The 27004-nt window shown below is 42.2% G+C and overlaps 1 protein-coding gene across 9 annotated transcripts in view; it reads right to left on the bottom strand.

Annotated features, from left to right (window-relative positions):
• PPP2R2B (protein phosphatase 2 regulatory subunit Bbeta) overlaps positions 1-27004 on the bottom strand; it is a 495072-nt gene that overhangs the window by 32454 nt on the left and 435614 nt on the right. For all 9 annotated transcript variants that reach the window (XM_054489452.2, XM_054489455.2, XM_054489451.2 and 6 more), the window contains one exon: positions 15851-16015. In XM_054489452.2, coding sequence (XP_054345427.1) covers positions 15851-16015 — 165 coding nt within the window. The remainder of the gene's footprint in view (positions 1-15850; positions 16016-27004) is intronic.

Here is a 27004-nt window from a genome sequence, read left to right on the forward strand (position 1 = left end):
CCCCATTTTATAGAGGTAGATACTTAGTACAGAGGGTAAATCCAAGGAGTTAAGTCCAAGTTACCCACACCTGGGCTTGTCTGACCCCAGAACCAGCACTATTGACCACTATGATATACAACCTCTATCTTCATTAAAGCCAAGTTTCCAAGCCACAGGAATCTCACAAATACCTATGACTGGCCTTTATAATTTATGAACCTCAACAGAGTATCTGAAAGCCACCTAGTGGCTGGAAGTTGCTCAGTAGGATTTGAAATTCTCTAAAAGGCAAAATCATTCCCATATTCCAGGCTCTGCTCCCTCTCCCCCTTCCACCACCCCTTGATATTCTTTCTTTCTGAAAAGTTAAGTTGGAAACAATCACTTTCTTCTCTGAACTTTTATAGAGCAAGGTTCCCAAGTTGTGATCAAGACACAAAAGTCATGGGGCAGAGCACCATAAAATATTGTGACATTATCTTTAAAGCAGCTTATATATAACTCAGTATACCACTTGGTACTGGGGTCTATTATATAGATCATACAAATTTCAGGAAAAATTCCAGGAGAAAAGTTTAACATTGAGACAATTCTGAGTTTTAGCTTATAATTCATAGCCTTACTATATTCTGCGATACATATCACCTTTTATCTGATATTAGATCTCATCTCATTCACTCATACATTCAATAACTACAATTTAGTATCCATGAAATGTCAGGGATGGCCCTTGGAATCTTCCAGTACTTAATAACCTCCCTAGGGGCAAGCAACAGTACATTGGATTAACACAAATTTGTGGTTTTGTGGACCCACAATGACACAAACACAAAAGATTCTCAATAAACAGAAACTGAAAAGTGCTACCCGTCAGAACTTTTGGGTACACATAGGATATGCTGAGGATAAGAACATTTGAAATCACTATTTCAACTGTCTAAAACAATATTCAGCATAAACACTTTTTAGTCAGCATTTTCTCTTTCTGATGATGGGAATCTAAATTTCACATTCAATTGAAAATGAACTTTATATTAGAAACATTTCATAATTTTATATTCTCTTGTCCCACCACGATAAGTGTACAAAGGCAGTAATTGCATAAGTCTGTCTATCCATTGTGCTTAGCACAATACTTTGTTAACACTTATTGACCAATTCATTGCTTTGTTTGATTTCAGTCTTTTTCCTAAGCTTGATGATTCTATTTTTTTCATATGTAACTCTTCAATGACAATTTCACTGCATTACAGACATTTTCAAATGGCACAAAAATGTCAGAATATGCTATTTGACCTTGGGATTAAGGATGCCCATACATGAGATCAATCCTATTTAAATCCTTATGTTCAGGTTAAAAATAGAAGATAAAGGCAAGTATCATTATGAGCTTTGTGGGGATAGCATTCCCCTGCCCTCTGCTGTCTCCGGTCTGTGCTTGATAACGATGGAAGGCCAGCAGGTGCTTTGAGTAATTCAGCAGATAAAGAGACTTGCACTGATGGGGCTGGAAGCTGCTTGAGTGGACAGCAGATCTCACAATTCAGTTATTGATGCTACCTACTGAGCTGTCAAAATAGAATTATGAGAACTGCATGGGGGGGCTCGAATTAACCGATATACTTAAACATGAGTCAATTACACACATGAGAGATCCCCCCTTCTCCATCTTACAGGGCCATGCAAGTCGTGAGGATGGTTGTATTCATTATATGATGTAAGAAAAAAACCCAATCATTGTCAGTGTTTCAGACTTAATGTTTCTAAACCCTGATTTCCTCAGCTGCAAAAAGGAAGAGATACTGCAAACTTACTGGGTTTTCAGGAGGATCAATGAAGATAAATCAATGAGAAGGGGCTCTATAAATAGCAAAGGGCTAAACAGCAAAAGGTATCAATTTTTATTATTTTATGCCTTCTTAAAAACACAAATCTGAGAGTCCACAGAATTTATAAATTTCCCCTGCAAACTGCTGTTTTCAACTCGCTCTATGGCACCTTCATCTAGGTGTGTGCTCAGGCCAAAAAGCTGGGAGCTGTCCTTGGTGCTTTCCTTTACTTCACCCTCTACATCTTTTTTTTTTTTTTTTTTTTTTTAAACAGTTTTATTAACTTTACACTCAAAGCATGGCCCAAATCAATTCAATCTCACCATTTCCACTGTCACCATCTTAGTCTAAGCCATGCTCATCTCTTACCTGGAGCATTTTGATAGCTTTCTGACTCTTCTCCCGGCATCTACTCTTCCTCCTGATGCTTCATTCTTAAATAGCCACAGAGTGACATATTAAAAGTATAATCAATCATCTTCTTTACACCAAGCCCTCCTGGATTTTCTCTTAATACAGTAATATCCAAACTCCTTATCATTGCCTACAGGTCTACCATGTGGCCCAGCCCCTCAAGTCCTTTGCATGGAATACAATGTGAGTGGGGGCTGTGTGGTGCAAAGGGACTGCCCTGTATGTAGCTCTTCCTGCCTCCTCTCATGCTATTCCTCCTTATGGTACTGTACACAGCCCAGCTGGTCATCCTTCTGCTCTGTGACCTGCCAAGCACAGTCCAGATTCAGAGCCACTGCATCTGCTGTTGCTGCTTCCCCTGAAACATTTTCACTAAATCTCAATCTTATTTATGTGTGTGTTGTTAGATTCCTTCTCCTTGAATAAAGTGCTGCAAGGGCAGTGGGCACGATTTTCCTAGTGCCTGGAACAGTGCCTGGGACATGTGAAGCAACAATAAACATTTGTTGAATAAATAAGTAGCAGTTGATTATCATTACTTCATGGACTCCTCTTTCTTTTACTTTGCCTGCAAACACCAAGACTTATGTTCTAGTTCTCCAATTTGTAAAAATATTGCAACTTTTAAAATCTTATTTTATGCTTTTTTATTGCCATTTTCCCACTTGTGGTGCCTAGGAATGCGATTTAACATTCATGTAAGTTAAATATAACAAGGTCGGTATTTTATTATACTGTGTGTATGTGTGTGTGTGTGTGTGTGTGTGTGTGTGTGTAATGTATTCTTAATGCTAGAAATGAGCAAACAGTGGGTCAACTACTCTCACAAATACCTATAACTGGCCTTTGTAATTTAGTGTTAGCTTTTACATTTGTGTAAAGAGAAGTATCAGATGCAAATTTATCAGATTGAATGACTATAGTTGTTTTACCTCTAAAAGCATTTCTTTAGCACTTTCACTGTCCTAAATGCTGAGGGGGTTTGAGAAAAGAGTCTAGCCATAATAATGGTCCTGTCTAGTGAGAGAGACCAAAATAGAAAGAGGTAATTAAATGTATGGTATTAAGTGCTCTGAGAGAGGGCATTTAATCCTACTTGGGGGTCCAGGGAGTCTTCCTGGAGTAATGTGCCTTAACTGAAACTTGAAGAATGTGTAGGCAGAATGATGGCTCCCCAAGGATGTCAAAATCCTAATGCCCGGAACCTGGGAATATCTTACCTTACATGGCAAAATGGAATAAAGATTGTGGATAGAATTATGATGCTAATCAGCTGACCTTAAGGTAGGGACAGTATCTTGGATTATCCAGGTGGGCCCAGTGTAATCACAAAGGTCCTTAAAAGTGGAAGAGAGAGGCAGGAGAGAGAGAGAGAGAGAGAGATGTGATATGAGAAGGACTCATCTCCCTGCTGCTAGCTTTGACGATGAAGGAAGGGGCCATTAGCCATGGAATGTGGGCAGCCTCTGAAAGCTGAAGAAAGTGAGGAAACATTCCTCCCTAGAGCCTCTAGCAGGGAACACAACTTGATCAACACCTTGATTTTAGACAATGAGACCAATGTCAGACTTCTGACTTGCAGAACTGCAAGATGATAAGTTAGTGTTGTTTTAAGCCACTACATTTGTGAGAATTTGTTACAGCAGCCACAGGAAGCTAATACAAAGAGAAAGAGGTGAACTTTGATTTCACTTTGGAGGGAAAAAATGGGCTGTTGGAAGATCTACTATATATAAAAATTGTATAATAAAATTCCCACCTTGTTATGATACTTATATGAACGTTAAAAGATTCATTTCTTGGCACCACAAATGGAAAAATGGTCATAAAACACAGACTTAGATTTTAAAAGTTGCAACATATTTATAAGTTAAAAAAATGGAAGATAATTTTTGTTTTTTACAGCCAAAATACAGGGAAGAGGAGGCCAGCGCCCTCCCTAGACTCCAACAGGCCAATGTCTCTTTCTGGGGAAAATATTTCTGGGCATTTCCTTAACTGGGTTCTCCTGAACCTAGAATTCAGGATGCCCTCAGGTGCCTGTGGCTGCTTTGCTAGTGACAGATTGTTACAGGGCATGATGACAGGTAAGTTGGCCTCAGATGTCCCAAGGCCAGAGCCATCTATAACCCCATGGCCAATCTTTCCCATTCTGCATGTCTTGGGGGCTGCAGCCATGTGTAGGAGCCAATTTTGGCCTTCACCGCTTTCTCATTCAAGACCCCAAGTGAGGGAGAGGGCAAGACCTGGGAAGGTGTTAACTACTAATGAATAACACTCACTTCCAAAATTAATAAGCCTTCTGGTTCTTAGCAAAATCCACTCAACTGGATTCTCCAGGATGACTAATTGACAGAACTGGTTAAATTAATCAAAAATGGAAATGAGGATGGAAGAAGTGGGAAGGGATTCTATTTTTACTCGATGGCGTGGGCACTGCCTGCTCCGTTAATTGCTGCTAAGCTTGAATGGGATAGAGCAGCTTCAGACATGGGGATGAGGTGGGGGTGTTGGTGGTATCAGTGAATTCTGCTCCTTACAGCAAGGCTTTTGGCTTTTCTCCAGAGTGGGGAATGTGTGTCTGTGTGTGTGTTTGCAATCCTGTCATCAGGCAAAAGCATTTTAATAAAGGACCTTGTCTTTTTAACCTAACCAAGCTCCCCTGAAATAAATACTGTTAATTATACCCCAGATCAATACTGAACCCCTTTTGGAAGATGTGCCAAATCTCAGGGGCTTTAAGATTCATTGCAGTTGCTGTCTCAGCTGATGTCTTTGGACACATTCCATCAGAGACCTGGGGAATGAGCCACAGGTTTATTAGGGAGCTCTAGTGGCTTACTTACCAGCGGTTGGCAATTAAGTTTGTAGATGAGGGTGAAGAATGAGAGTGGGTTTTATGTTCTGTGTAATGGCAGAATTAATTCTGTGGTTGAAAATGGTCAGGCTGGGGAATCCAGCCAGATGGGGATTGTATAAAATGGACTCTTGTGAAATTATCCTTCTGGATTTTAGAAAAACATCATGCTCTTTATCCTGTCAGATGCCCAGGAAAGGAATAAATCTTCTGGAAGCAGACCGACATGGGTTCAAATCTTAGGTCCTCCACTGTGATCTGGGGCAAGTTTCCTCACCTCTCTGTGCCTTGTCTGTAAATTAGAGGTACTAATACCAATCTTCATGGGTTGTTGTGAGAATTAAATGAGATACAGAAATGTTCAAAAATAGCACTCTCCCCATCTACTACACCCACCTTTGGAGGACAATGAAATTTCTGATTTGGATTGTTGGACTGGGCATCAAACTTTGCCCTCTTCTCATTGGAACTTGGGCTGTTTCTTCAATGACTACACTGTTCACAGAAACATCTCAGATTTTTTTTTTGTTTTTTGAGATGGAGTCTCAGTCTGTTGCCCAGGCTGGAGTGCAGTGGCACAATCTCAGCTCACTGCAACCTCTACCTCCTGGGCTCAAGTGATTCTCCTGCCTCAGCCTCCTGAGTACTGGGGATTACAGGTGTGTGCTACCATGCCCAGCTAATTTTTATATTTTTAGTAGAGACAGGGTTTCACCTTGTTGGCCAGGCTGGTCTTGAACTCCTGACTTAAAGTGATCTGCCCGCCTCGGCCTCCTAAAACGCTGGGATTATAGGCGTAAGCCACTGCACCTGGCCTAACATCTCAGATTTTAAGGTCTAATGTGCTTATGCCATTTCCCCCTCAGCATGAAAGAGTCAGACTGCCCCTGGACAGGAAGGCTGCTTTAGTGTCATCTGAAGGAGGGTATTTCTGTGGCCAATTCTTGGGCTGCAGACTTGCCAGTGCAGAAGGGCCTTGCTGCTAGAAGAGAGTGTCTACAGGCAGCGGACTTGCTGGTAGAGCCAGTGCGAGGGATTGGTGCCGCAGGGCAGCCCCATCGCTACTGCTGAGGGGAACCCTGGCTCCTCGCCCTGGCCCTCAAGACCTTCCCTGGCCAGATTCAGCTTCTGCAATTCCCCAGCACTAGACATTACCTCTCAATAAGATGGAAGGTCAAGGGGCAGGTGAGGAAGAAGGAAGGTCTGCCCAAACGACAACGGAATTAAGATGCTACTGCAGAACCTACCCTGTGCCACCACACACAAGATTGATTGCATTCAGCAAATGTGTACTGGGAACCTACTATGTGTCAGGCAGTGTGCTGCTTTTACTTTAAGTAACTAATTAATGGACAAAGACTTCCATGAGCCCACATTCCATGATCACTTCCCCCCTCTCATCTTTCTTGCCCTCTCAGAAGCATTTGACATAATTGATCCTAATGTATTTCTAAATCACTGTCTTTTCTCAGCTTACATGTGTTGGTTTTCTGCTCACTTCCCTGGTAGCTCATACTTGATCATCTGTAAAAAGCCACCTCCTCCTTTCCCCTACCCCATTGGTAAATGTCAGTGTGGCCTTCGCCTCATTCCTTGGCCCTCAGTTATTCTCTATCCATACCTTCTGCCCTAACTGACATTATCCCATCCTATGGCTTAAAATAGCTATGACATGCTCATGATTCCTAAATTTATACCTCCAGCTCAGACCTCTCCCCAGACTTCCAGACTCATGTTATCTAATTGTCTGCCAGACTTCTCTAATTGGATGAATCACAGACATCTCAATCTGGACACATCCAAAAGAAAATGCTTGGTCTTTCCATGCCCAAACTGTTCCTTCCCCAGTCTCCTCATTTCAGTGTATGGTACCATACAGTCACTCAAGCACCAAACCTACGAGTTATCTTAGATTCTCCCTTTTCCATCACCTCCTCACTGCCAATCTCTCAGCAAGTCCTCTTAGCCTCACCTCCTAAGGTGATCCTGAATCTGCCCACTTACCACCACTTCACTGTGCCCACTCTGGTCAGAGCCATTATCATGTCTCCTCCAGACTGTGGCAACAACCTCTAAATGGTCTCTCTGCTTTCCAGGCCTGGCACCCCTTGTCTGAGAACTTTTTTAAGATCATAAACAGTATTCACTTCCTTCTTAGCACCATCTCATGGTTTCCCATCTCACTTAGAGTGAAATGCAAGTGCTCTGCTCTGGCCCATAAAGCTCTCAATGATCTATCCCCAGCCTACCTCTCTGGCTTCACTTTCCTTTTCCCCTCCCTCCCTCTCTCCCTCCCTCCCCTTTCCTTCCTTTCCTTTCCCCTTTCCCCTTTCTTTCCTGCTCCTCTCCCTCTCCCTCGCCCTCTCGTCTTGCTCTGTTGCCCAGGCTAGGTGCAGTGGCACAATCTTGGCTCACTGCAACCTCTGCCTCCCAGGTTCAAGCGATTCTCCTACCTCAGCCTCCTGAGTAGCTGGGATTACAGGTGTGCGCCACCACACCCAGATAATTTTTGTATTTTTAGAAGAGATGGGGTTTTGCCATGTCGGCCAGGCTGGTCTCGAACCTCCTGGCCTCAAGCAACCCACCTGCCTCAGCCACCCAAAGTGCTGGGATCACAGGCATGAGCCACCATGCCTGGCTGTGGCCTCACTTTCTATACTGTCCCTAGCCTACTTGTATCCACCCACTGATCTTTTTTCTCTATTCTTTGAACACACAAGTTTCCTCCTGTGTTAGGGCCTTCACACTTAGATGTTGGCTTTCTCTTTGGATCCTTCTGATAACAGGTCTCAATTCAAAGGCTTTGCCACCTACCGCTACTTCCTGACCCTGCTAATTTTCTTACAGCTTTTTTATTATGTCTGAAATGACCTTGTTTATTTGTACATTTGTATGTTTTCTCCCATCCCTCCCCACAAGAAGGTATGGTCCCTGAAGGCAGAAACCAGCAGGTGTTTAATCAATCTTAGTTGAATAAGTAGTTTTTGGTGTTCTCTTGAAGAGCTACAGGTGGTCTGGCTCAAACCTCAACTTCATCACTTGCTCTTTAGTGGCCATAAGTGTATCTTTCCCCCTTTTAGCTAGCTGCCTCATCTCTAAGATGTGAATAATGGCAGTATGTACCGCATAGGGTTGTTATCAGGATTAAATGAGCTCATGCATGTATACTTGGCTTACTTCCTGGACACAGTAAAATGTCATGGAAGTTAGCTGTGAATAAGGCTGTTGACATTACTACTTTTATGATTGCTTCTGCTCTTCCTGCTCCCACACTTAAAAGACACATGTGGTAGGGAAGCAAGACAGCATCTTCACTCCAACCATAACACGATGCTTATACTATATGCCAGGCATCATTCTAAGGCTCCATGGGTGTTATTTAATCCTCACAAGCACCCTATAAGGTAAATACTTTCACTACCCATATTTTATAGGTGAGTAAGTTGAAGCACAGAGGTTAGGCAACCTGCTCAAGGGCACCAATTAGGCCATGGATACAAGCTGATAGTGGCTGCTTAACTATGTTGATTTTCCTCCTCTGTTTTGACCCAGTCCCTGAATTCACTCACTACTGTCAGTTTGGTTTGACAGAGGGGAAGAAACAAAACAAAAATGTCCTGGGCTGTGCTTACAGGGAACAGCAGGCCTCACTGCCTTGCCTCATCCCAGTACCTATGACAGGGGCTGCTGGGGTGGGCAGGGAGTTTTGATCTTTCCTGCTGTCTCCACCCTGGAGGTAAGGCACCCGGTGGGGCTCTTCAGTCATTCATCAAATTTCTTCAAGTTACAGAATTAAAACAACAACCTTGGAGGGAATCTAGAAAATAAGAAAACCGCCCACATTTCATGGCCCCTGACCTCATCCCTTTCATATAGCCTCTGCTAGTCTTTGTCCACATATACTCATCCTGACCTTGCTGCATTCATAGTGAGATTATCATTTCGCGTGCTGCTTTAACATTCATAAACATTTCTCCACTTGCTCCATCTTTGTGTCCCCATGTCTTTGGCAAGTCAAATCTGTGTGGCCTTTCAAGGTATCGCTTTTACTCTTCCCAGTCCCACTTGAGGATTTCACCTGCTGCTTTTATGCTGCTAAACCACACCCTACTTATTGGGGAACCTCTCCCTTCAAGACTGGCTTTTGAATAGGAATCAGGTATTTCAATGCCTCTAAAATCAATTAAAGTCTGCTTTGTTCAGAAAGAAAGTGTTCTAGCACCACAGGAAAGCCTCCAGGCATCACTGTCCTAACACACATGGACAACCCTGCCTGGTGAAACTGTCGAGACCCAATGCACAGGTTTCTATCATCCTGGTCCTTTGGTCCTTTGTCTAGTTTCTTTCCTGCCTTTAATAAAAGTTATGCTCATTGTGTGCTTCCAATGTGTCAGGGGCTGTGCAAGAGCCCTGTGTCCATGACCTCTTTCCACTCTTACCTCCTGGAGGAAGGTGTCAACATCAGCACCTGCCCAGGCTTCTGGCGGCAATGAGGCCCAGAAACAATGTCTGGAACTGCTGGCTCCAGGGCTTGTGTTCTTGATGACTTTTATGTCTTTCCTCCTACTATGGGCTGAGTTGTGCCTCCCCTCCATTCATATATTGAAGTCCTAACTCCTAGTACTGCAAAATATAACTGTATTTGGAGATAGAGCCTTTCAACAGGTAATTAAAATAACGTAATCAGGGTGGGTCTTGATCTAATAGGACTGGTGTCCTCATAAGAAGAGGAATTTTGGACACAGACACTGATGGAAGGTGATATAAAGACACAGGGAGAAGACAGCCATCTACAAGCCAAGGAGAGCAGTGTGGAACTGATCCTTCCTTCATAGCCCTCAGAAGAAACCAACCCTGCCAACACTTCATCTTGGGCTTCCAGCCTCCAGAACTTTGAAAAAATAGTTGAATTGTTTAAGCAGCGCAGTCCATGGTACTTTGTTGCAGCCCTGGTAAACTAACATGTCTTTTTTCACTTGTCTTCTCCTATCTGCCTGCCTTTCCACCACAGATGTTCTATGAAGCCCCACCAGGTGCTATGTAAGTATTGTACAAATTCAGTAATTAGTGAGATAAAGTCCCTGTCTTCATAAAGATTGTATTCCAGTCAGCAAGACAGAGGCTAAGTAAAGCAAACAACTATAATGGAGGCTATGAAAGAAATAAAGAAATAAAATAGAGTGATGAGATTGAGAGATGGTAGGTGCAGATGGGGTGGACAGAGAAGTTAACTCTTAGGAAGTGACATTTTCTCAGAAGCTTAAAAAGTCAGTACAGGCCAAACAGGTAGAGTGCATGGGGGGAGAGCATTCCAGGCAGAAAAGCACATGCAAAGGCCCTGAGGTGGGAAAGGGCTGGATGTATTGGAGGTGCAGGAAGCAAGCCAGTGTGGCCAGGCTACAGGGAGCTGAGCCTGGAAAGGTTGGCAGAGACCAGATTTACGGGGCATATTGGAAAGGAGTTCAGGCTTAATTCCTTTAATTCCCCAGGTTGGTGTCCATTACACCTGGCCAGTTGCTTCACCCAGCCCCCGATACTCATGCATGGAAAGGGGAAAGAATAATCCACTCTAGCTAAGTGCTGCTGCCATCAGCACCCTATTGTTTCAGGCATCTAAACTGCAAACACAACCCTGTCACTACCGCCAGAAGTGGTAGAAAAAAATAGGCGAGGGAGAAAAGGAATCATCCCTTCCAACCCCTGCTGAGTATGCAGAGTAAGGGACATATGGAAATTAATAAATGCAGCTCTGATAACACGGTTCTCCTCAGCATTTTGATTAAATGCTGATGGTTATTAAATACCCTCCTTCTCAGAGCTCATCTCCGAAAGCCAATGTTGCTTTTCATTTTGAACTCTGATGAACTGTCTCAATTCTGATCGCACACCTCGGCTGAACTGCGGTTGACTGCAGGCTGCCGTTTGAGGAGGATGGAGAAAATCAATATGAAATGTCAGGCGAGGGGTCAGATTGAACTTGTTTTCCCAGCTGGCAGGATCTGGGGCCCGTAGCTGCAGCAGCTGAACAAAGGGAGATGTTCACTGAAGAAGGTTGGTTCTTTGAAGGAGTCAGGAAAATGAATTTCATTTGCTTCTTAATTAGATTAGTAGGCTGGCAGCTTGCAATTCAGAACTCTGTTGGTGTTGGAATAGGGAGTGGGAGGACAGGGCTGGGCAGAAGCCTGAAGGCCAGTAGCTGGCTCCTCCGCCTCCTTCAGGACGGTCACCAGAGCTTTGCTTCTCTGGGGCTGTGTGGGGCTGAGGCTGGAGGGAGAAGCAGCTTCTGGGGCTCCCTGGGTGTGTGGCTTGACCGGCTTCCTGCTTCTGCATGACTGCATGATTCTTCCCTGGGCTCTCCCCATCTGCTTCTCCATCCTTAGGTCTCAGCTCAGCAGTCACTGCCTTGTAGAGTCCTCAACACCCCTACTTGTACCAGCACATGCCTCTCTTTTATACATGTATTGCAGTTGCGATGCTATATTTGTTTCTATTCTCCAACTAATACATCTTCTCTCCTTAGACAGTGTGGTTAATGTTACATATTAGCTTGACTGAGCCATGGGGTGCCCAGATATTTGGCTAGAAATTCTGGGTGTTTCTGTAAAGGTGTTTTTGGAATAGTTTAACATTTAAGTTAATAGACTGAGTAAAAGAGATTGTACTGCCTATTGTCAATGGGCCTCATCTCATCAGTTGAAGGCCTGAAGAGAATAAAAATGCTGACCCTCCTGCAAGGGACAGAGAACTCCTCTGCCGGACTGCCTTCAAGCTGGAACATTGTATTTTTCCCCCCTTGCTTCTGGAATTGAACTGAAACACTGTTTTTTCTTGGGTATCTTCAGCCTGAGGGTTTTATTTATTTATTTTTTTGAGATAGAGTCTTGCTCTGTCACCGAGGCTGGGGTGCAGTGGGGCAATCTCAGCTCACCGCAACCTCTGTCTCCCAGGTTCAAGTGATGCTCTTGCCTCAGCCTCCTGAGTAACTGGGATTACAGGTGTGTGTCACCACACCTGGCTAATTTTTGTATTTTTAGTAGAGACGGGGTTTCACCATGTTGCCCAGGCTGTTCTCAAACTCCCAACCTCAGATGATCTGCCCGCCTCAGCCTCCTAAAGTGCTGGGATTACCTGTGTGAGCCACTGTGCCCGGTCTCTGATGGCTTTTAGATTAGAACACCACCATCGGCTCTCCTGGGTCTTCAGCTTGCTGGCTGCAGAGCTTGGGACTTGTCAGCCTTCATAACCATGTGATCTAATTCCTAATGATAAATCTCTTTACTTACACACACACACACACCCTACTGGTTCTGTTTGTCTGGAGAACCCTAATATAGACAGTGAGCTCTAAGAGGGAGGAAACCAGGTCTGTTTTTGCTTACCCTTGTGTCTCCAGAGTCTGATACAGTACCTGACATAAAGTATGTGATTAACAAATATTGATTAAATAAATGAATAATGAGGCCTCCTATATCTGGCAAGAGGGTTGGGGTTTCGAACATCTTATGTCTGCAGGCCTAGAACCGGGGGAATCCAGGGTGAATAATTGTGATAACTGATGCCGTCACTTATTGACTCCTTTGTGCCTGTCAGAGGGCTAGGATCTCACACACATGAAATTTAGTTCTTGTGAACAACCTGCCCTATGATGCTGTCCTTAATATTTCTACTTTCAAATAAGGAATCTGGGGCTCAAAATGATTAAATAACTTGCTGGAGGTCATGCAGGTACTGAGTATCAGAGCTGAGTTCTGATTCCAAAGCATCTGCTCTAAATCACTGTAGTTTTTTTTTTTTTTTTTTTAACTTTTAAGTTCAGTGGTACACGTGCAGGTTTATTACATAGGTAAACATGTGTCATGGGTTTTTTTGTGTGTGTTTATTTCATCATCCAGGTATTAAGCCTAGTACCCATTAGTTATTTACCATTCTAGTTCTGAAAGCTTCTAAGGCCTTGCCCTTTTTCTATCTTGTGTTCAGTTCATCAAGCTTCCCAGTCAGTTGATTCCCCAATATCCAGAACGCATATGGATCTGTCTGACTCCAAAGCCGAGGCTATTGTCAGCCACACTGGGCTATGGGGATGCCAGGGCTTCCTGTGCCATCCCTGGCCTCCACCCTGGGTTGGTGGCCCAGAAAGCCTGGTTCTGCCTTCACTCACCAGAGAGGCCCTGCTTCCTTAGACAGCTCATGTCACCTCACCCACAGCATGTCCCGCACTGAATCCCAACCCTTCACTCTCTGGGAGAGAGTTAGAGACTTTCCATCCATCCCCATTCCCACTTGTTATTTATGTCAACCCTTAGGCATGCATTTATTAAATATTTCCTGACCCCTGCTTATGTGTCAGGGGTTCATATAATGTGACCAAGTCAGATTCAGTTCTCATCCTCAAGGCGTTTACTATCTACAGGGGAATGACATTGAACAATTAATATCACATCCGTGTATGACGAATGCCAACCTTTAATGTCACTAATGTCACTTATAACACCCATAGCTATTTTAAAAGAAAATGTTCATTTTCCCCCTTCTCTTTCTTTGGATTTCTATAGCCACCATTCTTTATCTAGGTTCCAAATTATCCTTGCATTGAGACTAAAGCAAAACCTTCTAGCTTTCCTACCTTTATTCACACGAGCACTGTGTTAATCTTCCATAAAACTCAATTTTTATTAACTCTGCTGTCCAGCTAAATGCTCTCAAATTACCTCCCACATACTAGAAACTGTGCTTCTCCAACTGGGGTACCTGTATATATCCTTGGGGGTTAGGAAGAGGGGAGGATACGGGGGTATACTAAAAAGTACAGGAAGCCATAGGATAAATGTTATATCTTTTAGAAACACCAATTTTGTTTAAAATTTGGGAGTGGGGGTAGAAACATAATTATCAAATTAAAGTGAAAATAGATATTATATGGGGGTAAAATGTAAAATACACATCAATTTTTAGAAAGAAAAATAAGGCTTCAAAGAAAATCTGTTGTGGTCAGCACCTCCCCCAGGGTCGCTGGTCTCTGCCAGGCATGGGCTGTTTTGCCTTTGCTGGTAGGTTGGGCCAACCCAGAGCACATGGGAGGAACTGGATTCCTCTCTGTGCCCTCCTTCCATGGCAGCAGGGCTCATGGCTTGGCCCCACTAGAACTGTATTTGGTGGAACAGCTTAAGAAGGACTGGATACTATGGGAACCAGACTCGGGGTATAATATAAGTACTCACTGAATGCATGAATACATGACAGCATAAACTTTGGAATCTGATCTTCAAGGATCAACCCGATATGAACCATCATTGCTATTTAACCTCATTAACCCAAGATTCCCCTTTCCCCCAAGGCTGACACTTTTTATTTAACACCCTTCAAATGTTCCATTACTTTAGTAACTTCAGAATTTTGGCCATTCTGTGCTTGCGGCCAACAATACTCTTCTTCCTGTTTCCCACCTAACCAAATCCTACTTGTACTCCAACACTCAACTACTCAGCCTCTGCCTTCCCTGTGAGGTCTGTTTCAAATGTCACAACCCTCTCTGAATGGCCTAACCCATAATTATCTCCACCATTCACTTGAGTATTAAAACTAAACTGCCTTATACATTGTTCCTGAAAAGCTTCCTGGGTGCATCTTGCCTCATCAGCCAAATTTTAAATTCCTTGAGTATAGGAGATAAGTCTTACCTTTCCATTGTACCACTCAGAGTTCTTTATTGTAACAAATACATTGCAGATACAAGAATATCATGCTGTATCTGGGACTGAATGAATTGTAGTCTAGATCAGTGGTTCTCAACTGGGAGCAATGTTTTCACCAAGAGGGTATTTCACAGTGTCTGGAGACATTTTTGTTTATCACAACTGGGCTTGGGTTATGGGCATCTAGTGGGTAAGGCCACAGATGCTGCTAAACATCCTACAATGTACAGGACAGCCCCTTCCCCGAAACAAAAACTATGTAGCACAAGATTCAATGGTGTACTGTTAAGAAATGCTTATCTATATTATAGTGGCTTCCTAACCTGTCTCCTTGTTTCTTTGTTCTCTCAGCCAGAATTTAACCTTTATCCTTCTGCCTTCCATCTGAACAATTTCCCTAACAACTAATTCTGATCATAATACCCCTCTGGTTACTTCTGTGGCCGTTCACTCACTTTGATGAAAAAAATTTGGGTTTTAAAAATCATGGTCATTATGACATGGCTCTGGCATCCTATAGTCGCAATCTCTCCAAGAAGCCACCAGCTCCTTCCCCCAGCTGCTGTTCTAGATGCCTTTTATGTTCTCAGCCTCCCACACAGTTCAGCAAGTCCTGATAACTTTATTGCCAAGATCTGTGCAGTACTGTGCAGGTTACATGGATAAAAAAAAAAGATGTGTCCAGAACCCATCTGCCCTCTCAATTTCCACTCACCTCTTTGTCCAGTCCACCCTTCAATGGTCTCCTAACTGGTCCCCCTGCTATTCCTCAAAGTCATTCTCCCCATGGCAGCAAGCATGATTTCCTTAACACATAATTTGGATCACATCACACTGTTATTTAAACCCTTTTCTGATGAGGGTCATGTCTTATTTATTTTCATCTCTAGATGTTTTGGAATCGAACATGAATGTTCATCTTTACCGAAATATAAAATACGGAGCTGACTCCCACTTGTAGTTTCTTTACTCCTAGTGTGTCTGGTGTAGAAAGGGAGATCATAAGCTTCCAGGCTCTCCCCCCGCACTTTGGGGCCAGTGGCCATGCCCCCCACCTCCCTTCAGCTGCTACTCACATTTGGTGTGCCTGTCACACAGGGCAGATGCCCGCATGTCACACAGCCGGATTGTCCCTTTGCTGCTGCTGTACACGAAGGTGTTGCAATGATGGGGGTGGAACTCGGCTGCTGTGATCACTTCCGTGAGCTCCTCCATGTTGGCTGGCTTAATATCCACAATATCTGGCACAGACGAGTCAAGGAAGGAACCAGGAGAAGGAGGCAGGAACTTGAGGAAGGGGAGAATTGGCAATGGCACCATCTTATATTAGTATAATATGTCAACATTTGCTATGCACAAGGTAGAGCCTCATCATAAACTTGTCTCAGGCAGATGAGGCTCAGGAACTTTAAGAAAATAGCCCAGGGTTACCCAGTAGTCAGAGGCAGCATTAGAACTCAGGTCTCTTGACTCCTCATTTGTGTTTTATCCTCTATAAACATGTAAAAGACATCCACTCATGACTAAAGTTAACTGCTTGTGCAATGAGGCTAAAATGTACTAAGTTGCAAAGATTTTGCTTCTCATTTTATAATAATGATTAAGGTACTAGTCCTATTATAACCAAATAATTCATTTTATCTGATTCCTTAACTGGATTATTGGGCTGATAAGTGATATCTATAATAATAGAGTGCATATCCTCTTTCATGAAATCCCTAAGCCCTTCTTTATAATATGTTGATGGTAATAATAAAAGCTGCCACCAATAATTGAGCACTAGCTATAGGCCATTCACTGTGCAAAGCATATCATGTACTTTATCTCATTTAATCCTTACAAGAACTCTATATAATCAGCGTTTTCCTTATCCTTATTTTTTCAGGGGTGGAAACGGATGCTCCAAGTGCATAAAGTAACTTGCTTCAAGTCACATGGCTAAGTGACAACACTAGGATTTCATCCCAGGTGCAAAGTCTGTGCTCTTTCATAATTATGCAAAATTTCTCTCATGTATGATATATAAGACTTCTAGTCTCTGTAAGTTGTGATCTGCTTTTCAGCTTGTGAGGGAGTTTTTAAGTATCAGAAACAAGCCATCCAGTTGGAAAGTTTTAGGGTCCCATGGAAAATATCCTTAGTTTTATCATCTGGGTTTTTTTTTTTCCTCAGTATTTCCCTTTCTGATCAAGAATTATACCTCTATTTTTGACCATATCCTTGTATATTGGAATGAAACATTTAGTCTTTTATTTATGAAAGTGACTCAATGAAAACAAACTCCTTCGGTAGGATGTCTGGCATGAGTGAAGGAGTGGGTTGGTACAGGTCTCTTCACACCTCCACCCAGAGCTTGGGGGATCAGGACACAGAGGGGCCGAGGTGCTGTCTGAGGACCCAGCAATATCCTGCAAAGAACAAGCCTTGTGATGTGGATGCTGTTACACAGTGAAGCTGACCAACAGGACTCCCACTTTTCCTAGATTTTCCCACTCATGAGCCACCTTTGTGATTTTTGCCCTATCTGTGCATCATCAGGTAGTACTTTTTACTTAACATTTTTCTTTCAGATCAACTTTAAATTGATTCACTTTTTTCTTTACTTAGCTTTATCCAAACAGTAACCCAATATTCATAAAATCATGGGTTTAATAAGGTAGCTACATTTTAAGTAATATGCATAAAAATTGACATATAATAATTGCAAATGCATGTGCCAGGAGTTTATGCACCACATTTTGGATAACAATGTATTGAATCAACAAGCAATAACTTGATATAACTGCCCCATTAGACTGAGATGGATGAAAGTCTTGTATGTTTTTCATTAAGCTAGTAGCATAGTCCCCTCCTTAGAGTTTAGATGCAGTACAAGCAAAGGCACTGATATTTTTAGTGCCGCTAGCACTGACAAAGTAATCGTCTATGATCAAACATCGCCTATGCTCCTGCTACAACATTCCAACACGCAATTTGTTGCAACAATGGCTTTGTATTTGACTGTGCCTCTTTCCCCTTCATTATCTCTTATAAACCCTATTGGGTTCTTTCTAAAATTGGCATGAGACTGAGCTAACAGTACATGTTACTACAATTGCTCCCACCAAACCCAGATGCAAATATTACTTGGGTCTCTGGGGCATGTGAGTCTCCTGGATTCACAAAGTACTACCTTTCAACTCAACTTCTGCCAGAGTTATAAATATGATTGCAGTTAGTATCACATGCAGTTAGTATCACAGGAGCAAGAGCCTGTGCCCCTCAGGAGGAGGCTCTAGGCTGCAGCTCCGGTGCTCTCTCAGCCACTGACCCATGCCCTGGGCTCTATGGCCATGACGTGGCGTTGGGTAAACAGAGGTTAGTGTTCAGCTGCTGTTAGATTTCCTCATCCTCCAGAGCGAGCCTTGATATCCCACTGTGCCAGTGAACATGTTTCTCTTTTCTCCAAATAGGGAAAGAAAATCTGGTGTCAGCTTTCTCAACCTCTACCAGTATAGCTCTAAGAACAAGCTGAACTGGAAGGGATCTTCGCTGTGTGGGAGGGGGAGGTGCTACAGCTACAGTTATTTTTTCCCACCTAAAAATAAAGCCCCAAAGTCAGAATGTGCAAAAACAAAGTGCCTAAACATGTCTATGAAACCAGGCACATCCTCCGCCATCAAGGATGCCAGTGGGGCTGTGCCCATGAGATCTGCCCAGAGCTGCCATGTCTGGATCTTTCCTTCCTTCACTGGACCTTTCAAGCCTACCCACCGCCCAGCCCTCATCCCCAAGCCATTGGCTTCCTATCCCCAGCAGGTCTCAGTCTTCCTTTTTGAGTAGAGGTCTTGTTTAGTTTGACTCAAAGGGGTTCCAGGGATAAACCACAATTATCCCTCTTTTTAATCACTGGGATGATGAAGTTAAGAGGAAGATATGGCCAGTTGCTAATGCTGATCAGGGGCCAGGCCTGCCCTGTGCTAACACTTTCCATGTGTTGTCCCCCTTGCCCCTCATCTCAGCCTTATGAGGGCAGGATTAGTAACAGGTCCATTTTACAGCCGAGGGAACTCAGATAAATTACTCAAGGTTATGTGACACAGTGGGCAGAGCTGGGATTTGAACCCAAGCTTGTCTGACTCTGGAGCCTAGGTTCTTTCTCACCATGCCACTTTGCCTCCCTTGAGGAATGGCCTCACAAAGCTGGCCAAAATGTGACAATTTTGGTTCCTTTGAAAAGACCCGCAGCTAATCTGAGAGGGCAACCCCGTCTCTTCTGGCTTTAGATTTGTGCTCTCTTAATTTACCTACCACTTTGGTGACTGCATTTTCCAGAACCAGAATTTTTATGTGCTCTAAGATTTTTTTTTTTTGAAGCAGAATTTGGGACACAAGCCTGATAAGGGATTGTTTGGATTTTTAGCTGCTGGAGGATTTGGTGAGTCCTAGAAACATTTGAGAGAAGTCTAGTTGCTAAAAATTAAATGACTTATGGGGATGATGGGAGAGGATATTCAACATCTGTATCCTCTAGAAACCCGGGCATTTTCCCCTGCACAACTCTAAAGGGCGATCCATGTTTTCAGCATATGTAATTTTGCCCTTCATGTTGGGAGGGAAGGAGAAAGAAGATGAGCAATTCGTGGCTCCACGTATAATCTTGAAAATGGAATGATGCATTTTGCCAGTAAAATTTTTTTTAATCCTTTAGAGCTCTCTATCCAAATTATTTCCCTGTTGTCCCAAATAACTAGATGGCAAAAGCAAAACAGAGCATTGAATTCATGGCTAATATACAACCCCGACAGCCAACAGATTGCTATTAAATTAACCCTGGGGCTTCACAGATCTGTTCTTCTTGACCTGACTGCTTACGGCATTTCTTACTAATGCTGAGCCCAGGCAAATTACATCTGCAAACAAAAGGGGTTAATCTGGCTCTCTGCTGGGACTCTGGAGGCAGCTCTGAGGACAGGAGGGGGCATAGCCAGCTTGGCAGCTGAGCTCCATGCTTGGAAGGGAGAAGAGGGGAAGGTGAGGGCACCGCTGTGCCAGGCAGTGGCCTAAGGCATCATTTAAAATAATAATTGAAGACACCAGGAGGTCACTCCTTAAGGGATCCACTTCAAACAAATGAGAAGCCAGAGCCATAAATGGTTCATCAGTGTGGGATGAGGGAATGGAGAGGGTCATGGCAGGATGGTAAGAGGTAGCATGGGGGCCATTCAAACATCATTTCCTAATCCCAAGTTTAGAAAAAGCTTTTTAAGAAAACAAAAGTCCAGTATGATAGTAGAAAAAGATTGACAACTTAGATAAATATACAGAATAAGGAAGTGATTAGATGAATTTTTATATATCTCATTAAATTGTTTTTGCAGTGAAATTTCCAAGTCTGTAAAAACCATAGTGCACAAAATTCTAACAACAGTATGATGATGTCATTTAGAACTTATACTCTGAAAATGATGAGCTAAATGGGAAGACACTAAAACATTAGTGATAGTTCTATCAGGGTGGGTTTACGAATGGTTTTTCTTTTGATTTCAATGATCAGTACAATTTCCACATTTTCTTTTAATAAAGTTGTATTTCAGGCTGGAAAAAACCTTAGGGCCAGGCACGGTGGCTCGCACCTGCAATCCCAACAAGTTGGGAGTCCAAGGTGGGTGGATCATTTGAACCTGGGAATTTGAGACCAGCCTGGGCAACGTGGTGAAACCCTATCTCTACCAAACATACAAAAATTAGCCAGGTGTGGTGGCATGCACCTGTAGTCCCAGCTACTGGGGAGGCTGAGGCAGGAGGATTGATTGAGCCTGGGAGGTTGAGGCTGCAGTGAGTGGTAATTGTGCCACTGCACTCCAGCCTGGGTAACAGAGCCAGACCCTGTATTGAAAAACAAAACAAAAACTTAGGATACTTCCATACTTATGATGTGTATTATTTTGGGCAAGGAAAGTTAGGTACAAAGTATATACAGTCTGACCAAGACCATGTAAAAGATATTACACACACACACACACACACATACACACACACACACACACACACATACACACACACACACAGAGAGAGAGGGAGAGACAAGGGCCCATTCACTCATTTCTTTCTTTGTGTATTCTACAAGTGTTTCCAAAGAATCTACACCCTGCCCGTACTCTTCTGAGTGCAGGAGATACAGTAGACCAAAGCAGGCCCCAAGCCCCCCTGATCCATGGAGCCTATATTCTAGTAGGGAACAGTCAATAAACAAGGTAAATGAGTATTATACACAGTATATTAGGCAGTGATAACTACTAAGCAGTAAAAGCAGGAAAGGGAGAGAGAAATTATGTCTCTATACATCCTAGATTGACTAGAAGGAAGGTTCTTGGCGTTGTATGTTCCCACTCATAAGTGGAAGCTAAGAGGATGAAAAGGCATAAGAATGACACAATGGACTTTGGGGACTCAGGGGGAAAGGGTGGGAAGGAGGTGAGGGATAAAAGACTACAAATTGGGTTCAGTGTATACTGCTCAGGAGATGGGTGCGCCAAATTCTCACAAATCACCACTAAAGAACTTACTCATGTAACCAAATACCACCTGTTCCTCAAAACCTGTGGAAATAAAAAATTGTTTTAAAAAGAAAAAAGGCATATGGTATAATCCCAACTATATACAAAATAAAATAGTCTGTGAATATGCCTGATATATAAATGGATAGAAAAAAGTGTGAGTCCATATCCTAAACTAGGCGAGCTTCCATAAGGACCATGTAGCAAGTATTTTCAGCCTTTTGGGCCTTTGCCACCACTATTCAACTTTGCAGTTGCAGCAGGAAAGCAGCCATAGATAATATGTAACTGAAAGAGTGTGGCTGTGTTCCAACAAAACTTTACTTACAAAAACACTTTGGGATTGATCTGGTCTGTGGGCATAGTTTGCCAACCTGTTCTAACCTTTTAGCAGAGTAAGAGGTGAATTGTTTATTGTAAAGTAATTTACCAAAAAATAACTTTTATTAATGTATTATTTGTATTAAAAATAATATCAATAAAAGGAATGTCCTAATGCAAAAAAAGTGGATTAGGAACCTGAACTTCTTTCCTCAGGAAAGTTTCAAAAAAAAAAAAAAAAAAAAAAAAAAAAAAAGAAGAAGAAGAAGAAAGATTCTTGGGTAAATCAGGAGTTTTAAATTGTTTTTGGCTTTTTAAATTTCTTTTATTTCCCCCTGAACCCACATTGTTGAATTAGCTAGCATTAAGTTAAAACTGTGATGCAAATCCAATGTATAGACAGCAAAATTGGTAGTAAGATTTTTGGTCATTTATTTTCCCCAAATCTCTACAATGAATACATATTAAACAAAGAAAACAATAAGCATTAAAAAATAGCAGTTTCCCTGGCTTAAAATCATCTGTGAGAGAGCTGTGAGACCAGGAACCTCATCTCGATGGGTAAAGTTTGAGATAATATTGTGAAAAATATTGTGATTGTAACAAAATGGGGACCAGAGATTGGGATTCAGTTTTGATTCTATCTCTATTTTGCTAAGAGAATTTGGGAAAGTCATTTTATCTCTCTGGATTTCCATTTCTTTGCCTACAAATGGGTGTAACCCTATCAGCCTCTAAGAATTTTGATTATTAAACAAGATAATGGAAAAGATAATTTAAGTGGTTTTACACTAGAGTGAATATTCCTTCTTCTGAAGGAAACACATATTTCTCCAAGGATAGGGTTTATATGCATTGCCTTTGTGAGGTGACTTTCATATGCCTCTGTCCCATTGCTGCTGATTTTGCTAATACTGACATGCATATTTCCCCAATTCCTGTCTAAGCCAATGGAGGATAGGAGAGCCAAGTAGGACGCTTTTCTGCAGGGCTGAGTATTATAAACATTGGCCAAGCTGAAGAGTGGAATCTATGTTTACCAGGATAAAGTACCCACATTCAAAAGCAGCTGAGGCTTTTCATATCCCACTTGAAGTCTGCCAATACTGAAGGTAGAAAATAGTAATATCTTTGAACACAGCGTATTTGTTTGATGAGTTTGATTTCCTTTTAGGGACATGAGTTGCTTTGAGGTCTTTTTTCCTTTCCATGGTCTAAATTTAATCTTTGGATATTAAGCAATGATTATGAAACATAAAGATCTTATTAGCTGAAAGGACATGTTGCTTGATGATGAGACACTGGAAATCTCCAAAGAGGACTCCAAGGGATATTCCTCTCTTAAGAGCTTAAAAAAAAAGCCAGTGTGTAAATACTCATGGAGTGTTTGCCAATTCCTAGGCTCAATATGAGGAGACTGACAAAGAGACACATGGTGTCATATTAAATATGTATTGGGCAGGGTGAAAGCCACTGAAGCAACAACAGGGGAGAAACTTGTACTAGACCTCACAGCTCCCCTGGAAGCCTGCCTGGCAGAATCCCACTGAATTAAAAGGAAGCTGCTGTCCATGGTAGTAATGAGTGCTGGAACCTGGAAGCCAAGAGTTGAGGCTACCTGGTCCCTTAATTAGGGAATCGACTCTAACGGGGCCTCATCTTGGTTGACAAATAAAATGAAGCCGCTGTACAGGGTTGTTAGGACCAAGGTCAAAGTTGAAGTATCCCTAGAGTCCAGTTGGCTTCTCCCAGATAAGTCCTCTGTCTCATATTCAGAGACTGGACTTCTGAAAGGTGAGGCTTCTGCTACCCTTCCCAGCCTTGTTTACTCTATGCTCCACTTCACTCTCTGGGCTTCAAAAATAGTGGCCTTCTTAGAATTCCTCCAACATGTCATACTCTCTCCTGCCACAGGACCTCTGTACACACTGAACACATCTCTCCACACCTCTTTGCCAAGTTACTCTTCCTCTTTCAGATCTTAACTAATTCTTCAGCAAAGCCTTCCCTGGTCTATAGCAGGATTTTAAAAAATGCATTCATAGAACCATATTCCCTATCTTCACAGAAATTATCTCAGTTTGTAATTATATACTCAGTGTATTTGATGAACATTACTCTGAAAGTGGCAAATTTGTTTTTTCCCATTTTCGTGCCTGGCACAAACTAGGTGCTCAATTTATCGTTGTTGAGGGCTAGTCTTTATTTTTACTTGATAGGGGCCTATTTAATAGATTCCATGTTGGACAAGGTAAGAACTCAGGTCAGTTCATTCTTAGTCCTGCAAAAAGAGTTCAAAGGATTCTAGGTATACCGTAGTTTTCATAAAGAAGCAACATCTTTTAATATAAATTTTCATTTATTGCTATTGTCTCTTGCCCTAGAAAACTATTACTGTATTAATGAGTTGTTATAGTCCTGATGTAGTTAGCCTATTAAGATGAAAGTTTGACTGCTTATGTGGGAAACTGTTACACAAGACAAGGACATACTGGCTATGGATGGAAGGGAGAGAATTCATGACCAGATATTATGAGGTTTAGGAATGCCTTGCTCTGATCTGGTGCTAAACACAAGGCCCTAGACCTCAGAGTTCCTGCAAACATCTAGTAACTAGGGGGCAACATCTTGCAAAGGACACCCAACTGCAGAGCCAAAGGAAGAGTCTAGAATTGAAAAGACAATCCAGATAATAAAATTAGCAGTATAAAAGCTACCATTCTAATGTTCAACTTTTCTAGTTTCCTTGTTCTCTCAATAATTATCATGATTGTGCTAGTCCTGTTTACTGAGCATTTGCTTAGCAAGGCACTATCCTAAATGTGTGCGTGCATATGTGTGTGTGTGTATTTAATTCTCATAATCCTCTTGTGATAGAGCTGCTTTCTACAGATGAACAAAATGAGAAATGGAGGCTTGGATAGATTAAGAAACATGTTAAAGCTCATACAGCCAGAAAGTGGTAGGGCTGGGTGAGACCTCTATCACTTGTTGGACTCTGAAGCCTGAGTTCTCAACCATAATGCCAAAGTCACACCAAATGCCAGTCACAGGAAGTCATGACTATTTTCTAACCATATCTCCAGATCACCTGTCTCACTATTTACTTAATACTTTACATACACTTACTTTGTAATCTAAATAGATTTTGAATATCTGTGAAATTGTAGGATATGATGGTTATATTTTTTGACATTCATTAAATAAATACATAAATATAAAAACCAAAAAAAAGTCTTTGTATTGCCTAGAAGCACATTGCTTACCACCCCCAGTAGTAGCCACACTATGCTTTGGGAATCCCAAATTATTCTATCCTGAACCATGTTTCTTCTGTCTCCTTTGTGAATAAGGGGCATTGTGGAAATGAAACCTGCCTGGTGGCTGGTATTTTTCTGAGGCTGTTTTGAAAGATGGCCGCTTCCTACCCCAGAGGTGGCTATACTTCAGTAATGAGAGGCTCAGTGCTTAGGGCGGTCTGGTTGAAAAGAACTATATAGCTATCACTTATCATCGTTCTCATGATGACAATGATTATTTTACATATGGCTGCTTTAAGGGTGAATGGCACGGTCTCATTTGTATGCCAGCATCTGGCAGTCTGTCACACATCTGCAGAATATAACCTAAACTGCGCTATTAATATTTCCCCTTTGCATTCTCCCCAAGGCATCTGTCTCCCAAAATGCCTAAAGAAACTCCCCTCCCCTTTGAAGGCCTAGAGGCAAAATTCAGAAAACATGTCACCTAGACTGGGGAAGCAGAAGCTCAGAGTGACAGCCAGCTGAGCCTGAGCAGATTTCTGGCTCTTGGAATAGATGGAGAGAGAAAAAGGGAACCACCACCCACACTCATTCTATTAGCAGCTGCACTGCCAGGCAAAATTTGTAGGCAGGCCCAGACAGCATGTGGAGTCTGTTCTGTGATCAATAAAATATGCCAGGCATGGTCCTGATGGTCAGTTCTCATTGTCTCCAAATATATCTCATAATTGCCACTACCCGATTAAAGCTGCAGTTCCCTGAAAGCCCTTAGAGACTGTTGAGTGCTCTCCATGGTGGAGACTAGCTAGCTGTGTGCCAAAACCAGGTCTTTTTATCCTGGGCATACAGCCAGACTACATTTCCTAGGCTGCCTTGCAGTAAGAGGTAGCCACGTGGCTGAATTCTAGCCAATGGAATGCATGCTTTTTTAGGGCATGGCTCAGAGGAATCTCCCACTTGTGATCTTCCATGACCTTCCCCTTTCATAGTCCTGCTATAAACATGGTAACATTGGGGAGCTGCAAATGAAAGAGGCCCGAGTTTCTGAATTACTGATTGGAGGAGGCTGCCTGCTGATGGGGATCATCAATATTAGACTTCATACGAAAATAATCTTTTATTTGTTTGAGCCATTATGGGGTCTATTCTATCAACGAACCTTCAGAACTTTACTATAACTCTTAAAATTAAATTTCCAGGTTAGATTTTATGAACTGTCTACTGGATAGTGCTACTTTGATGACCTACTATTATTTCGAACTTGACAGGCCCAATAATTTTCTGTATGTCAGAGTGTTCTACATACTGGAATACAGCAATAGTTCATACAAGGCCCTTGCTCTTGTAGAATTTACATCCTAATATGAGGAAACCAAAAATACACAAATAAAAAAATTTCAAATCATGGTAAGTACCATGACAATAACAGGGATAGAGAGTTATTGGTAGCTACTTAAGAGTTAACGGGAAAAAGTACCTCTGGGGCCTGAATAGTGACATGTAGCTAGCCATGTGAATGTTGCAGGCAAAATATTCTAGAAAGAGGGAACAGCAAATGCAAAGAATGGAAGAATAAGGTTTACTTAGGAACAGAAAAGTGATTAGTTGGCTGAAATGAAGTGAATTAGGGAAGCGTGACAAGACTGGATAACAAAGATGGAGACAGGTTCCAGATCATGCAGAATCTTACAGGCCAAGTTAAATAACTTGGATTTTATTCTGAGTTTAATGGGAAGCTACTGGAATGTTTTTTTAATCAGGGTAGGAATGATATTTGAATTACATGTTGAAGGGTTCGTACTGTATAAAAGAGCAAGAACGAATGGAGACCAGATGAGATTACTGCAGTCACAGAGGTGAGAGACAACAGTGGCTTATGCTAGCGTAGGTAGGTAGTTAGGGATATATAAGTTGATTTGACATATATTTTAGAGGCAGGGCTCATGGATAGATGGAGTTAGAGTAGGGGAGGCTGGTAAGTGGAAGAGAAAACTCCATATTGATACTTAGGTCAGTTGTTCAGTTGCCTTTGTTCAGTGCCATTCCTCATAAATCTCGTGCCTTAGGTTTGTGAGAAATGGAACACATGATAGGTATTCAATAAATG

Source organism: Pongo pygmaeus, chromosome 4, assembly GCF_028885625.2.
Source record: "Pongo pygmaeus isolate AG05252 chromosome 4, NHGRI_mPonPyg2-v2.0_pri, whole genome shotgun sequence".
Lineage (NCBI taxonomy): Eukaryota > Metazoa > Chordata > Mammalia > Primates > Hominidae > Pongo > Pongo pygmaeus.